Here is a 15474-nt window from a genome sequence, read left to right on the forward strand (position 1 = left end):
GACGAGCCCCCCATTGTCCGTGTGCTCGGTTCATCTGCCGGTGCCTGGCTGTTGGTGCTAGTCTACGTGGCCCGCTGACGGTACTTGAGAGCAGCCATCCCCCTCCTGGCAGCGATCTGCGTCCCTATGGATTATTTCTCGGTTTGACTTTTACGAAGATCTCGATAATTACGCAAGTGCGCCGAAGGTTTTTCCTCGTCTAAGTTTTCCCTCTCTCCTTCCAACGCCTCGCGAGACCTACGGCTGCAGCCGTCACCATCAACATGTCGGCGTTCCTTACGGAGATGTGGGCGTGGTACGCCCTGACCATCATCGCGGTCGTGGCGAGGATGTGAGTCGACAACGCACAGATCCGGGAGAGCCGCACGGCTTATTTAACGGCCAGAGCTTCTTGCTAATCAGGCGCGCGGCACCTGTCTCAGAGTATCGCGGCGGATGTTGTACGGCTCCTTCAAGCGCATGCTGTCGGACGACTACCTAATGGTCTTCGCCATGGTACGGACGCCCTGTCTTTCCTGACGATGATACGTTATTCATCGCAGAACAACGCTATGTTGCGATCCAAAATAGAGACTGACCATGTGTGAATCCAACGCAGTTCTGTTTCACGGGCATGCTCATCGTAATCCACATTCTGACCTACACACCGACAAACCTCATCAACCCGGCCGACGGCATCGTTCTTCCCCCCGCCGACATTGAGCTGCGTGTCTACGGCTCGAAGCTGGTCCTCGTTGTCGAGGAGGCACAGATGTTCACCATCTGGTCGATCAAGGGTTGCTTCCTGCTCATATACAGCAGACTCACGTATGTGCACTCACATGAGTCCCTTGCAGAGCATTGTCCAGAGATTTGTGAAGCTGACGTGCTCTTCTTGCGCGCTGCAGAATCAGCCTCAAGCAAAACTGGATGGTCAAGGCCCTAGCCATCTACTGCATCGCCACCTTCATTATCATACAGATCCTCTTCTTCTCTACCTAGTGCCGCCCGTTCCACAACTACTAGCAGGTGCCTCCAGACGACCGTGCGTCCTACTATCAACCCCAAGGCACCCCTTTATCAGAGGCTCTTCTAACACGTGCGTATACTTGACAGTGAACTGCGCCGCCGAGACCAATCACATGATTACCAACGCCGTGTTCAACATCTCCTCGGACATCATGATCATCATCTTCCCGATACCGCTGTTCGTGCAGTCCCAGCTGGCCTTGAAGCGGAAACTCGTGCTCTGCGGCGTCTTTGCGCTGGGAGCATTTACGGTAAGCAGACGGTGCCCCCCGCGCCCAATTCTCTAACTTCCCTTGGCACAATGGACACTAATCACCATCCCCGCCCGCCCCCCTTTGCAGATCCTCGCAGCCGCGCTTAGCAAATACTACTCTCTCGGCCAGCCGTACGGCGGTGACTGGATCTACTGGTACATCCGGGAAGTTTCGACAGCCATCATCGCGGCTAATCTTCCCATGACGTGGACTCTGCTCCAGCGGCTCTTCCGCATCGGCTCCTTCAACGGCATCTACGGCAAGTCCAGCGCTCCACGCACGGGCGGGACGGGCATCAGCGGCGGTGGGCCTAGCGGGACGAACCGCGGCGCCGCGGGTGGGAGCCGGTTCCGCTCCGCGTACGGCAACCTCAGCAGCCAGGGCGGCAGGGACCACTACGAGGACGAGCGGACGCTGAAGAAGAAGTCGTCCACCGTGCACGAGCTGGACGACATCAGCCCCGCCGCCAGCTTGGAGCAGGTCAACAGCACTGCTAGTGGTAGTGCCGCCGGCGGACTGCAGCGCATGCCGCTCGAGATCTACCAGCAGAAGGACATCCAGGTCGTCGTGAGCGAGGCGGTGGTGGAGGCACATCGCACGCCGCCCGGGCTGAAGCACGGCAGGGGTACAAGCCGGGGCGGGAATGCGGCTCTTGGCGAAGGGGATGCTGGTCCGGGCACGACGCCGCAGCAGAAGAGGAACGGGGCGGGGCAGTACGGCGTTCCGTACGCCGCTAGCATCTCGTCGCTTGAAAGCCTCAACGAGCCCACAACGGCCGGGGTGGGGGACATGGGCGTCGTAACGCGGGTGTATCATAGCGTATAAGTCCAGAGCGATGGCTCCTAAGGCTTGAGTCGGCGTTTTGGCAGGGATATTAATGCAGCATGAAAGGACACTTTTTTTCTAGTAGACAATTGCAGAATAGGCACATATCGTCACCACACGGGACCACTATGTCACCTCACAGGTATTATATAAATTATCGCTTTGTAGCTTATACGTCTGCTGCTATCCTGAAGGCCCAGTAAACTTATACTCGACGCTTGAAATTCTCCTTAGGTCCCGCTACAAAAACACAGCGGTGCCCGCTTCCCATCAAGGACCCCCTCTACATCTCCACCATAGGCACGGCCTTGATCTCCACCAGCATCCTCGGATCCGGTAGGCGATGCCCGAGACGTAGATTGTGCAGTGCTGGGTCGTGGGTGCCAAGCGAGCATGGGCGTACCGTATGGGTGGCTCCGGGGCGGAGGCGTTGAAGATGAAGGGTTCGCCGTTGGGGGACATTGTAGTTGTTCGTGATAACAGTAGCAATTCTTTGGAAGAATTTCGATGAGTAAAAACAAATCCCAAGCAAGGTCCAGAACTTGTAGAGTGAAGGCAACAATACGAGTTGTTTCACAAAGCCGGGAAGAATGTAAGGCTTATCTTGGTCTCAAGAGATGCACCGCCTGCAAGTAGAAGCCACTTTCTGACTGCACTATCATTAACGACCCTGATATTTGACTGTCTTGGTTCCCGTCTCAGCCCTGTCGGGTGCTACGACACGCTTTACCTAATGGCTTTCCCCGTTCAGCCAGGCTCCACGATATGATTCGCTGTACCCGTTGGGAGCGGGTAAGCCGCCCCTGTCTGGAACGTTATCGGCGAGTCAAGCTGATTAAGACGGGCAGGGCGACGTCGGGCCATGCGCAACGCAGAGACCCCCGCACCTCACGATTAGCTGTCGGGCGGTCCGCTCTCCATCTGGGGTCCAATGACTGCGTCATCGAGGCGGCTGTGGGTTCGACTTAGCATGGGGCAGACTGTACGACTGTGGTGGTGCCCGTGACACGGTTACACGGTGACGCGTTGACAGGCTAGAGGCACGAGCAATTCGTCTGTTCGAGCTCTGCGAGGTTGATAAGCCAGACCCCTCGATCAAGCCTGAGCGCTCCGATTGACACGCAGAATCGCTCGTACCGATCTCGTCGTCGACACGCGAGCACCAACAAACGAGGCCTGCCTCGACAGACACGATGGCTTCGCAAGTCCGCTACTATAGCATCCCCAACTTCCGGTTCCAGGACGGCACGGCCCTGCCCGTCGCCAGGATCGCGTATCTCTACATCAACTCGTCCGCGTCCAAGCTCGCCCTGATCCCGACCTGCTTCAAGGGCACCTTCCATACGACGCTCAACTTCTGCACTGGCGCCCTGCGCGACCACCGCATCATCGTCGCCGCACAGTTTGGCAACGGCGAGTCCTCGAGCCCGTCAAACACCACCACCTCCTCCTCACCCACCACCGACAATAACAACAACGACAACAACGACAATGCCTCCCCCTTCCCAGCCAAAATCGACTACCGCGACAGCGTGGCCGCCCAGCACGCCCTCCTCACGCAACACCTCGGCATCACCACGCCCATCGACGTGGTTCTCGGCTTCTCGTTGGCCGGGCAGTGCACGTACTACTGGGCCGCGACGCACCCGTCCCTAGTCCAGCGCGCCGTGGTCATCTGCTCGTCCGCCCGCACGAGTGGACATAACCGGCAGTTCCTCGAGGGCCCGGCCGCGGCGCTCGAGAACGCCATCGACTTTGCAGGGAGGAAGCAGGTCGCGCCGGCGGGCCTGGCGAGGGGGCGACTCGAATGCCCGAGGGGCGTGCGCGCTTTCGCCAAGGCGTACTCGGCGTGGCTGACGAGCGCGGAGTGGTACGACCTGGAGAAGTGGCGCGAGCTGAGGTACGAGTCGCTCGCCGCGTATGATGAGGATGCCACGGGGCCCAGGTATAAGGGGAGCTTCCCGGATGACCTGTTGGCGATGTTGAGGGCGTGGCAGGGTGGCGATGTGGGTGTGTGCTTTGAGGGGAAGGTGGTGATGTTAGGTCGGCGAAGGCGAGGCTGCCGCTGGAGGATGTGCTGGGGCGGATCGAGACGCCGATATTGCTCATGCCGTGCAGGACGGACCAGTACTTCCGCTGGGAGGCGAGCGAGCGCGAGGCGGCGATGCTCAAGAATGCGGGGCTCGAGGTGATCCCGTCGGTCTGGGGCCACGTTGCCGGCGGTGGTATGGACCCCGAAGCCAAGGCATGGATGGATGGCAAGATCGCAAAGTTTGTCGAAGAGAGCTAGTATATAATATATAATATTCACATGGGCGGTCCGCACTACGATGTTTGGTTACTATCCGTCTAGTAGTCATCTACAACGACGTGGCATCAGGATGGGCACCCGTACAAAGAGCAACACGGCTAGGCTTTAGCACATTCTTACAACGATAGAGCGACGATATTTGATATCGTTTTACAGATAGTATTTGCAAATAACCATCTTAGATCACCCCGCTGCGTTCAAGCTTTCGTCCTCCTCCCAGTCTCAAATAGCGCCGCAGCCTTCAACACCCCAACATCGTCCCAGCGCCTCCCCACGATCTGCATCCCAACCGGCATCTACACCTCCTTCCTCTCCCCGTCTGCCTCAACGACAACCGGCAGCGTCCCACACGGCACGCTCATCGCCGGATGTTCCGTGATATTATTGAACGGACACGTATTACTCGTTAGCCCGACCGCCGGCGCCAGCTTCTCCAGAATCCCCGTCCCGTTCTCGCGCAGGTCAGGATGCGGCATGCTCACCGTCGGCGTGCACGGCAGGACCAGCACGTCGACCTCGTCCAGCGCCCTGTCATATGCGGCGCGGAGCTCAAAGACTTCTCGGTGCGCCTTGGCCTCGAGCCCCGCGGGGTAGGCGGTAGCGGCGGCACTCATGCCCCCCGAGAGTCGGCAGCGGCCAGCGCGCCGCTTAGGTGGATGTTAACTAGGGCTGGGTTCGATACGTTGAGCAGCTCGTACATCTGCTGGTCCGGCGGCCACTGGGGCGCGATGTGCGGTGCCAGGTACGATAGATATCCGGACGGCCGGCCCTGGGAGAGCCATTGCGACATGGATGGACGTGTCGCGGGGGTCCATATCACAGGAGCTTCGGCGTGCATTGGCACCGAGGTTATCGTGACGCTCGCGCCCGCGGCGGTGAATGCTTCGTAGGTGGTTTGTTTAATAAGCTTAGCGACGTCCGGGGACAGGCCAGAGACGGAGAAAGCTTCGGTAAGCAGGCCGACTTTCAGCACTGGCTCTGTGCCTTAGGTGTTGTTAGAACGTTTGGATAGTAACGCTCGGTATAAAGCTAACAAGGTAGGATAGTCCGGTACGTGTTCCTCGGTCGGCGACTCGGGCGTTATCCTGGGGTTAAGCCCGTCCTAGCCCGCCATAACCTTGAGCAGCATAGCAACGTCTTCGAGCGAAGACGCAATCGGGCCAATGTGGTCGATCATCGGCGACATAGATGCCGCGCCAGTGTAGGGGACCAGGCCGAAGGCAGGCTTGAGACCATATAGCCCCGTATAGCAGGCCGGGTTACGTACCGAGCCGGCCTAGTCGGTGCCGATGGCGAGCTCGACCGTCGGGCCGAAGCTCGTATAGCTGTCGTTGCTGTCCCGGCCCGCGACGACGAGAGCGTTAGCAGCGACGAGAGCGCAGGAGCCGCTGCTGCTCCCGCCCGCGGTATGCCCGTGGAGTAGAGGGTGGTACACCGGCCTAGAGGCTGACGTCCATAACAACGGCGACGCATAGAAGTTCTCACACGTCGAGGTGCTCTTGATCACCGCGCCTGCTGTCAGGAGCCGCGACACTACGGTTACGTCGATGGGCGACAAGGGCAGCTTCTCATCCTTACTCAGAATCTCTAGGTGCGTACCGAGCGTGGTCAGCAGTCCGCCGACAGAAATGCTGTCCTTAATCATAACGCTACGGCCTTTAAGGACGTCGCTTATGGGCCGTGCCGCAGCGAGGTTACAGCAGTAGCTCCATACGTTCATAGGGTTATCGTTAGGCTCGGGTTTATAGTATTCACGGGGCTGCCCACCGAGGACATCCTATGGCGCGAGGGACGGATTGATGTACTCGGGAGCCTTGTCCACATGCTATATCACCGACTCGAAGGAGCGGAGCATAAGCAGGTATACATCGGCATCTTTATCGCTGGTGATCTTGAAGTTGAGGCTTGCCGCCAGGCGGTGCAGGTCCTCGATTTCGATATGCGACCTGGCGTCGCACGACTGTCAGTCAACGGTGGCGTAGGTATATTGGGCGTGTAGACGACTCACTGCGAGGTGTCGTCAGAAAGGGCGACTATCGACATGTTTGCTAACTGCCCAATTACATAGTATTGGAGGCTCGGCCAGTATCCATGTAGGAGCGCTTCAACAGTATGTCGAGTGACCGATGAATGTTTCCTAAGATGAGCTATCGGCTAGGGTAAGGAGCCTATTCGGCACTTCCGCCACGGCACGCGGTAGCGCCGATTTCGGCCCGCCTTATCCTCGGAGAACCTGCTTGCGCCTGAATACTAGGAGCTCCATTGGCAGCCATGCCCAGTTACGCGAGTGAGCAGGATGCTAAGTCCCTTACATAACGAAGTTGGGTGATTTGCATCGCTGGCCAGCTAGTCGGCTCTACAGTATACACGCTTGAAGCATCTGTAATACGAAGAGCGAGGGCCCCGGGACTCAATACGCGAAGCAGGCGATAATGGACAAATATAAATCCCGTCCACACCTTGAGTATTCTACACCAGTCTGGATCCTGTAAAAATACAACTGTCTATAATCTCAATGGAAATTCAACTCGCTCTATCGTTATTTCAAAATAACTTCTGCAATGCTAGGTCATCCCTATTGCTGCCCGTTTGCAACCAGAATCCGTCCTCCATCCACAACAAGCGATATGCCATTTACATACGACTGTAGCCCCGTGTCAGCAAGACCCGACAAGAGTGGACAGCTACTGGAAATCAGGGATGGACTTACCCCAGCTCTACTCGCCAAGTATAGCACCGCACCGGCAATGTCCTCGTTGCCCGCCCTCCTGGCCGGCACCTGGCCAAACAAGTTGCTAAACATGTTACCCTCCGCGCCGACGGGGTTCATGTTACTCGGGACGACTGGACCGGGCTCGTCGTCAGTACACACTGGACACCAGGAGTTTCTTGCCAACAGCCTAGGACGGGAAACTCACAGCCAGGATTGATCCCATTCACGCGGATATACCACCGCCCAAACTTAGCAGCCAGCAACTTGACCAGATGGTCCGTGGCGGCCTTTCTGGCCGCATAGCTTGACAAGTCGACATTCGTGACATTGCGCATGCTCGCACACGAGCTCGTGACCACAACCGCCCCGCGCCCATCCCCTTGTCCTCCCCGCTCCTGCGCGGCCGCCGCTGCTGCGAGCAGCGGCATCAACGCCACCGCCAGGAAGTAGTGCGCCGTGGTGTTGACGGCAAACGTGTCCCGCCAGTCCGTCTCGGCGTGCGACCACATCGATCGCTGCAGCTCCTCGAGCGGCGCCGTCAGCACGTCGCACGGGATGCCCGGGTCGCGCCGGATCCCCGCGTTCGAGACGAGCAGGTCCGTTATCGCACAGTTCATCAGGTCAGTGGTGCGGCGTAATTGGGCGCGCGTCGGGGCGGCCGACAGGTTCAGCGTCCTTCCCACCTCGTCTCGGACTCAGGCGGGACAGGCGACGGGCTTCCCCGCTGCCAGGTTAAATGGAGCAAGTCAAGGACGGGCGAGGTCGGATAACCAGTGCCTATATGAATCTTGTTGGCGGCATAATCTAACTTTCGATCTCGACCCGGTTTTCCTAGCATCAAGGTGATCTTGCACAGATATCTTTGTCGCAGCCCACACCAAGCTGCGGAACACGCTCGTTGTGAAGGGTTTTGTGAAGTTCTCTTCTCAGCACATGAACAATCTCCAGGGAGTAGCAAAGTACAATATGAGCAGGGACGACGAATCTGGGGAGAGTCATTGTGTCGAATTGTGTTGCAACTCATTACCAGGCATTAAAACCACCCAGACTCGTCAGATTACGCATTCATTTAACGTAATCCACAAGTGGGTGAATCACACGAGTGGATGAATCAGTCCCCCGCTACTTTCCTACAGGCCTTCTTCTTCCCCTCTTTTCTCCACCAGTAATTATGGTACAGCATTCAGTTGAAAGTAATCTTATTCTAGCGCTTAATGCGCTTCAATTAAACCCGGAATTAAGCGTACGAAAGGCTGCACAGATCTATAATATATCCTTCTCGACCCTCCAACGACGACGACACGGCCGACCTGCGCAACAAGATATCGGACCACCCTGCCAGAAACTGACCTCGTACGAAGAGGACAGTATTGTACGATATATAATCGATCTAGATTCGCGGTCGTTTCCACCGCGGTTAAGTAGTGTTCGAGAAATAGCGGATCGACTTCTCCGCGAACGCGACGCGCTATGTGTCGGAACGAACTGGGCTACAAACTTCGTACGACGACGACTAGAGCTCCGTACGTATTTCAATCGAAGAATTAACTATGAGAGAGTCCTCTGCGAAGATCTGGACGCGTATCGCGCGTGGTTTTCCCTCGTACGGAATATAATCGCGAAATACGGGATATATAACGACGATATCTATAACTTCGATAAGACGGGCTTTACGATAGGTAAGATCTCCGCCTAGACTATCGTTACGACCTCCGATCGACCTGGTAAGCTAAGAGCCGTACAATGAGGCAATTAAGAATGGGTTACAGTAATCCAGGGTATCGGGGCGTCCGGTAATTCGATCCCGCCGTATATCATCTTCGTAGGTAAGGTCCACCTCAACTCCTGGACGTCCGAAAGCCCTTTACCGCCGAACTGGATTATCTCGCTTTCTAAAAACGGCTAGATAACGAATAAGAATAACTTATATATAAAAGACCCAGATTTTCAGAATACCTCCGGTACTACCTCTAGAATAGGCTCTAGAAATTTCAGATAGTAGTCTCATATAAGAAATCGAGGGTACCATAACGGTTTTTGAAAACTTGGTACCCTCCTTATAAAAAAACTTGGTACTCTGGGAGGGTACCAAGTTGTAACGGCCAACCAACAGGGGACGTTTGTTTGGGCATGGAAGAGTCCAAACAACTAGGTCGCAGGGTCAGGCCAAGGACAAGGGCGGATCATGTGGCAGTGCCGTCACAGACTTCTTATGTAAGCACGATAAAGGACGATAAGGAAGGTACGTACCGGTCATGCAGATATGCATGACCGACACCACGCTAAGGAGGATGGTCATCAATATATACATAACCATCAGGACCAGATTCGTGACCTGGCCACGACCATCGGGATCAGGGTCATGACCACGATGAAGGACAAAGGATATATAGATGCGGAGGATCTTCTAGATACACAGTCACTACCTTTGTACTTCAGCGATCAATCTAAGTATCAGTTTCACCACATACTTGAACTAGTTACTCAATTGCCGAGACTGGTATCTCTTCCAAGAGACACGAACGACAACCCAGAGAGAGAACGACAGCAGAGTGTTAGTTGTTATTGCACAGGCTTTACCTATCTTGCAGAACAGCAACCCCAGCGCCCTGCCAAACGGTTGACCCCGGAGGCAGGATCGTGACAATAAGGCTACCTCGGCAAAGCTTAAAAGAGCCACCTATGGATTACGATATTGGCATTCTCCTTAGCGGCCTTGCCGTTTTTACTAAGAGCGAAGGCGAGGGAGAAGAAAATACTTAGGAGTACTGGATATATATTTGGACCCAAACTCCCGACAGTGGGAGAAAGCTCGTTAAGGATGAGAGGCTGGTGATAGCTTGACAAAGCTATGCAGGCTATCTACTTCAGCGCCCTCAAAATGGTTTGATATACCGTCCGAGTTGGACCTCGACCCATCTACGTCCGCATGTAACTCTTGGCGAAGGACCTCGCGAGTCACCATAATCACGTCGCCATCCTTAGTCGACTTGTGCGGGAAGATCTCGTCCTGCGACTCGTTCTGTCCTACCGCGTGCCGAAGCGCTTCGACATGGCTCGACGTGCCGTATGCCCGCGAGTGGATGCGATTGGCATTCTTCGAGGCCGTGCCCTTATTAGTATAGGCAATGCTTCCGCGGCTCTGCAGGCGATAGGAAGCTCCCTGTTGTCTTGAGTTGCCATGGTATCGATTCGAGCTGTCCCCCGTGGAAAGCCCCAGGGCCATGTTGAGTCCCGGGATCTTCCTGGCGACTTGTCGAAGTGGCGGTATGCAGGAGCAAATTATCAGAGCACATAATTCGGCTTCACACCAGATCAGTGGTTCGGCGAGCAGATCTATCTCGGACGGTCCCAGGTCAGCAAAAAGTCAATCGTGTACGAGCCTTGCAATCATTTCTGGTATCATGCTTACATGTAATGTTCTTCCAATCAATGCTCGTGATCGCATGAATGCGGATAACCGAGATCGATGTCACACTATGCAAGGTAGATGGTCAGCATTTTGTGCGCGCGATGGGTCAAAGTTTTATCAGTTTGGCTTACAGCAGACCGAGTGACATCATGGCAATGAGACCGATCCTCTTTGCTACTGGCATCTGCAGCTTCCACATGGCTGGAATTGGCTGGATGAAAAGCGAAAGATCCGTGAACAGGTTAAACACAAACTAGTCAAACAAGACTATTAACTCCAGAAATGCCACCGTATTATATATGAGCTGCTTGGGTTATCAGACACTTACATCAGTCCACCAAAGCACCCACAAGTTAAGGCAGGTGCCTTCCATGAGCGGATCCCAGGATTTCTCGACCGGGCTACAGGCGAACGTGACCACCATTATCTCTTCTATGGCTTGACAGGCCAAAAAGGCACATAACGTGTAGTTGAGGATTCTGGAGTTGCCCAGTTAGTCAGCGTTCGCTGCGGCAATTAAGGGAGTAGGGGACCAGAACTCACCTGTACTTCGGGTTTGGAAGCAATCGTAAATACAGCACGGCAAAGCTTGCTTTGGCTGCGCAGATACCAGCAGTGTAAAGGGCTGAGGACGCGGTTTGAAGCTACTCTCCCGTTGAGTCTTCCATCTAAGCTGAACGGAGGTCTGTGTGCCTACCTTCAGAAATAACACAAGGTCGGGATAGGCGACTTCTTCTATGGGATACCCAAGACCATGGCGGGCGGCTATATGCCGGCGTAATTAGTGACAGATCGGTATACCTCCAAGTACGGAAATCGTTATCTGCAGACAGGATGTTGGTGCTGCGTACCTTCCATCACAACTGCGATCATAGCTATCGAGCATATCTTTGAAAGTCGGCGAGAGTTAGTGATCTGTCTACTGCCGCTCGCTCAAAGACGCGGTCGGGATACGTAAAGTATAGAGCATACCCAGCTGAACAGGATCAAAGCTAAGGGTTATAAATGCGAATATCAGTATTAGTAAAGGTGCACCACAAGAAGGCATAGGACATACCATCGTCAATACCAATGGAGCGAATGATGAAAAATCGGGCCCAAATCCGCATGGCCATGAAGAAGCCAGTCAGAACGAGAAAGATAACGCCCGAAGTAAAAACGTGCCCAGCTAAATTGACCATAGTAGCGATCTGCAAAGTTGTAAGATAGATGTCTTTGGCTGATTCGATAATGTGTTTTGTTACATGATATCTTCGAGTATGGAAGTGTTGTAGTGCGCTCTTTTAAATCGAGGAGGGGTTGAGGTTATGTTGTATCATAAGCTGAGGTGGTACCATGCTCCTGGCAATATTGACTTTCATGGCAAGGTTGGGAAATTACAGCGGAGCGAGCTAGGAAGCTTCCCCGGATTCCAGCGGTATCTGTGGAGGTGTGAAAGTGTGAAAGTGTGAAAGTATAAAAGGTGGGGCAACAGCCGTGGTGCAACAGCTCCCCGACGCCCACCAGTATTACCCAAATGTAGTAAACACCTACCTATAGGTATCCAGATATCCTCCAGCATGGCGTATTTCGAGGTGTGCAGACAAGAAGTGTGTTGCGGGACCAGTGCAGGGTCTACCTGACGGAATAGTCGATGTACGCGCCTTCGGCCAGAGCGTTCTGCAGGGTCTGCCTGTGCCGCCTTTGTGGCTTGGTGGCTCTGCAGATATATTGGACAGGTTTCGTGAGTGCCTCAAGGACCAAGGTGATTAGTCGTGGACCAAGGTGATTAGTCGTGGAGCTGTCTTGGCGGCGAGTGATGGAGGGGGCCGAACTCTGGGTCTGAAGACGTCGAGCTGGTCACTGAATATGACAAAAGGGCCACTCAGAAGCGAGCACCCTGGTATACCTAATACCTTAAGGTACGCTAGCGTACCTGATGCTGGCAGGCTATCCTGGGGAAGTTGGGTCGAAGCCGGGTCGAAGCTGTCACAGCTGCGGGTTCCGCGCCGTTGAGTGGCGTGCTATGGAGGGGCCGAGGCTTCGAGCTCGACGAGCTTGACGAGCCATGGATGCTGGGGCAAGGGGGCTGTTGGCGCTAGCTGCGGGCGTGGTGGGCGTGCGTGGTGGGCGTGCGTGGTGGGCGACTAGGACAACTCGAGCGACGTCCGCTAGGGTGCGCGTGCGCGACTGCTCAAGTGCGCCTGCCATGGATGGTGCGCCCCACTTCCCCAGCCTGGTCGTGGACGAGGACCTGGCTCCCGGGTCGTGCCTGCCAGCCCCTGACCCGGCCGCTGCCCCTGCCCCTGCATCCTCACCCGCTGAAGCTTCAGCCACAAACGACACACAAAACCACACAAGACCACCCAAAAGACAAACGCCCTCGAAAACCCTGCCTCCCGCCGTGTCACCAAACTGTGCCGCGCTAGATCTCGTCGACCACTATCTCAGGAGAGCCTTCCGAGCCCCTTTTAATCCTCAGCCGCAGAGAGTAGATCATCTTATAAACCGCAACCAGATCAGCACATCCGTGCAGGTCTTCTCGTACTCTCTCAGCCGTGGCGGTCGGGCCCGTGAACATTCTCTGGTGTAATGTACTCCAGGGCCCTGTTCTTGGGCGCTAACGGCTTCCCCTGAGACAACGTGCTAATTCCTCGTAAGTGCCTTATGGCACTAAACCTTCGCGGCACACGACCCGCGAGGCCGGCGCAGGCATCCCAACCCGAAAGCCAGCAGCACGACTCCTTTAAGCTTGGTTTCATCGGCCACAGCTACCCGCACGCGTTGTGTGTCGGCAACATTTGAGCTCCTAGCAGCCACGGCAGGATTACAATATTCTTCTCTCTTGGTTCAGAAGTCCTCGTTGGCCCCATTGATCAATCTTGCTTCCAAGTCCGGCTGGTCGCGGCGGAGCATACTCTTGTGCCAAGCCGAACTCTGACGGCACGGCTATGCTCACCAACTTATGCTAGCGACTGCCCAGCTCCCAGCAGCGAGTTTCTTTTTACCCCGGGATCCCGAAGTGGCCGCCGGCCCATTCCGGCATGACTCAAGTTTAGCTACATTTCCCCGCACAAATGACTCGCTCAGGGTTTTGGCGTTGTTCCCTGCGATGCCAATGATTGCTGTTCCTGTATTAACCTCGTTACTTTACGCTTAAGTCTGCGTGTCTCCTGATATAGCTTATTTATTCGCTTTTTCGTTTTAGGATCGCTGATATCTCTAAGCTGCAGCTCTTGTAGCTCGGCTAGTAGCTTTTTTATCGGCTCCGGGTCTTCCAACTTAGTGTGACGACCCGACCAACAGGGGAACTGTTTGGGGCTGAGGTAACAAACAAGCCCAGCACAAACAAGGCCGCAGGATCAGGCCAGGGACAAGGGCGGACCAGCGAAGGCTGGCGGGGAACACATTATGTAAGCACCCACCTTACGTCAGCAGCCGACGATGAACGGTCGCACGGCGACCATCATCCGTCGGTCTTGCGACAACAAACTGTCGGCATGCGACCCAACGGTGTCGCAGGACGACAGGCACGATGAAGGACAAAGGGATATATAGAGTCAGAAGGATCTCCTAGATACACAGTCACTACCTTTGTACTTCAGCGATCAATCTAAGTATCAGTTTCACCCACACTTGAACTAGTCACTCAATTGCCGAGACTGGTATCTCTTCCAAGAGACACGAACGACAACCCAGAGAGAGAACGACAGCAGAGTGTTAGTTGTTATTGCACAGGCTTTACCTATCTTGCGGAACAGCAACCCCAGCGCCCTGCCAGACGGTTGACCCCGGAGGCAGGATCGTGACACTTAGTAAGGCTCTCTAAAGGAAGCGCTAGTAATAAGGAAGGCTTGCGGCAAATTGTTATATCTTGGAAACGCTCTAGTACCTCCTTGTGAGACTTATTGTGAAAATATGAGCCCTGTCTATCTGCTATAAGAGGGGAGGCGTAGTATTTATCGTAGGTATATCGTTGTCCTTTTGGCCGGCGTGTTTCCGGCGCTCTGCCTCCGAGTGGTATTTTACTAGTAGAATAATTAGTGGATACGACCTATGCGCTTAGTGAATTTTAGTACTTACTAACGTGTAATAGACTACTTGCTCTAAACTCGTGCGGACGCGGTAGGTCTATGTAGCTAGCTCGGAAATTTGGTTGGGACTTCCGGCCCCTTACACGTAACTGAAGCGACCGGGGTAAATATGCGGCCATATCTGGACGCAGTCGATACCATTCTCTATCGAAGTGCGGCACACACACGACGGCGCGGCTTGGAATGTGGCTTGCGTGGAAGACGCCATCGCCTTTTCAGCTGTTCCAATAAGGGCACACCTAGGGAAATACTGGGACGCCACATATCGAGTTCTTGAATTTGAACTTAAGAGCCTCTCTGCCCCGGTTCTTGTCTCTATGTATGGTCTAGGACTTTTGCAAAGCTTCAATCACTTCTGCCGTTGACGCCGTGCCGCCAAACATCCGAAGAGCGTGTAGAGCAGCTAAATGGTCTTGCTCATTGCATGTGCCTGTTGCATTACTGACGGTAGTAACGGCGAAATCCATCTGGTAGGCATCTCTTGCCGTCGTCTCGACACATACATCCGTCCCTACCCCTGTCAAGATCAAATGATTGACTCCGCACTTCTTCAGGATATCTTCCAGCGAAGTTCGAAAGAAACCAGAGTTTCTCGTCTTGTCGATGACTGTTTCTTCGGGCTCAGGTTTGAGTTCGTCGAGGATATCGGCATCCCAAGTCCCGCGCATCAGGCCTTGGAGAAGTTCCAGACGATCTCCGCGGCCGCGGCCGCGTCTGTCAGAGTAGTCGGCATTATACACTGTCTTTAAGAAGATGACTGGGAGGTTGGCGGTGCGGAAGGCAGAGCGCAGCTGGTTGATGTGCGGAATAATTGCTTCTGGGTCGCTCTGCATGCCTAGCTTGGCGAAGCTGCCTTGTTTATGGCAGAAGCCGTTTTG

The 15474-nt window shown here is 54.7% G+C and overlaps 7 protein-coding genes across 7 annotated transcripts; 3 read left to right on the forward strand and 4 right to left on the reverse strand.

The window, feature by feature from the left end:
* The first annotated feature begins 8 nt into the window (after positions 1 to 8).
* On the forward strand, positions 9 to 2271 carry B0I36DRAFT_331261 (uncharacterized protein). Its single transcript, XM_046154960.1, has 7 exons — positions 9 to 331; positions 423 to 495; positions 599 to 807; positions 888 to 912; positions 1006 to 1024; positions 1096 to 1259; positions 1350 to 2271. Exons 1-7 carry the CDS (start codon positions 264 to 266, stop codon positions 2085 to 2087), a joined length of 1296 nt encoding a protein of 431 aa, XP_046007880.1. The 5' UTR covers positions 9 to 263; the 3' UTR covers positions 2088 to 2271.
* Positions 2272 to 3199: 928 nt separating this feature from the next.
* B0I36DRAFT_415526 (Alpha/Beta hydrolase protein) lies at positions 3200 to 4377 on the forward strand (the record flags this gene model as incomplete). The annotated part of the gene is made up of 2 exons (XM_046162040.1): positions 3200 to 4085; positions 4118 to 4377. Exons 1-2 carry the CDS (start codon positions 3281 to 3283, stop codon positions 4375 to 4377), a joined length of 1065 nt encoding a protein of 354 aa, XP_046007881.1. The 5' UTR covers positions 3200 to 3280.
* Positions 4378 to 4694: 317 nt separating this feature from the next.
* Positions 4695 to 5584, reverse strand: B0I36DRAFT_366285 (amidase signature domain-containing protein; the record flags this gene model as incomplete). The annotated part of the gene is made up of 3 exons (XM_046159270.1): positions 4695 to 5045; positions 5081 to 5374; positions 5516 to 5584. The coding sequence occupies 3 exons, from the start codon at positions 5582 to 5584 to the stop codon at positions 4695 to 4697; spliced, it is 714 nt and encodes a 237-aa protein (XP_046007882.1).
* Positions 5585 to 5674: 90 nt separating this feature from the next.
* On the reverse strand, positions 5675 to 6441 carry B0I36DRAFT_366286 (amidase signature domain-containing protein; the record flags this gene model as incomplete). Its single annotated transcript, XM_046159271.1, has 3 exons — positions 5675 to 6175; positions 6233 to 6344; positions 6407 to 6441. 3 exons carry the CDS (start codon positions 6439 to 6441, stop codon positions 5675 to 5677), a joined length of 648 nt encoding a protein of 215 aa, XP_046007883.1.
* A 532-nt stretch (positions 6442 to 6973) lies between these two features.
* On the reverse strand, positions 6974 to 7728 carry B0I36DRAFT_251263 (uncharacterized protein; the record flags this gene model as incomplete). The annotated part of the gene is made up of 3 exons (XM_046150598.1): positions 6974 to 7042; positions 7109 to 7242; positions 7317 to 7728. The coding sequence occupies 3 exons, from the start codon at positions 7726 to 7728 to the stop codon at positions 6974 to 6976; spliced, it is 615 nt and encodes a 204-aa protein (XP_046007884.1).
* A 4842-nt stretch (positions 7729 to 12570) lies between these two features.
* B0I36DRAFT_415534 (uncharacterized protein) lies at positions 12571 to 13281 on the forward strand (the record flags this gene model as incomplete). Its single annotated transcript, XM_046162041.1, has 1 exon — positions 12571 to 13281. One exon carries the CDS (start codon positions 12571 to 12573, stop codon positions 13093 to 13095), a length of 525 nt encoding a protein of 174 aa, XP_046007885.1. The 3' UTR covers positions 13096 to 13281.
* A 1573-nt stretch (positions 13282 to 14854) lies between these two features.
* Positions 14855 to 15397, reverse strand: B0I36DRAFT_331269 (Isochorismatase-like protein). The gene has a single exon (XM_046154961.1). The coding sequence runs from the start codon at positions 15262 to 15264 to the stop codon at positions 14923 to 14925; it is 342 nt and encodes a 113-aa protein (XP_046007886.1). The 5' UTR covers positions 15265 to 15397; the 3' UTR covers positions 14855 to 14922.
* Between the last annotated feature and the right edge of the window lie 77 nt (positions 15398 to 15474).

This window comes from Microdochium trichocladiopsis (genome assembly GCF_020744255.1).
Source record: "Microdochium trichocladiopsis strain MPI-CAGE-CH-0230 chromosome Unknown B0I36scaffold_9, whole genome shotgun sequence".
NCBI lineage: Eukaryota > Fungi > Ascomycota > Sordariomycetes > Xylariales > Microdochiaceae > Microdochium > Microdochium trichocladiopsis.

What these genes read in the sequence shown, in the direction of transcription:
- B0I36DRAFT_331261 (XM_046154960.1), top strand. Translation starts at nt 264, where the DNA reads ATGTCGGCGTTCCTTACGGAGATGTGGGCGTGGTACGCCCTGACCATC. An exon ending in ACCTAATGGTCTTCGCCATG is followed by an intron (nt 496 to 598) that starts GTACGGACGCCC and finishes AATCCAACGCAG; the next exon opens with TTCTGTTTCACGGGCATGCT. An exon ending in TTGCGCTGGGAGCATTTACG is followed by an intron (nt 1,260 to 1,349) that starts GTAAGCAGACGG and finishes CCCCCTTTGCAG; the next exon opens with ATCCTCGCAGCCGCGCTTAG.
- B0I36DRAFT_331269 (XM_046154961.1), bottom strand. Translation starts at nt 15,264, where the DNA reads ATGCGCGGGACTTGGGATGCCGATATCCTCGACGAACTCAAACCTGAG.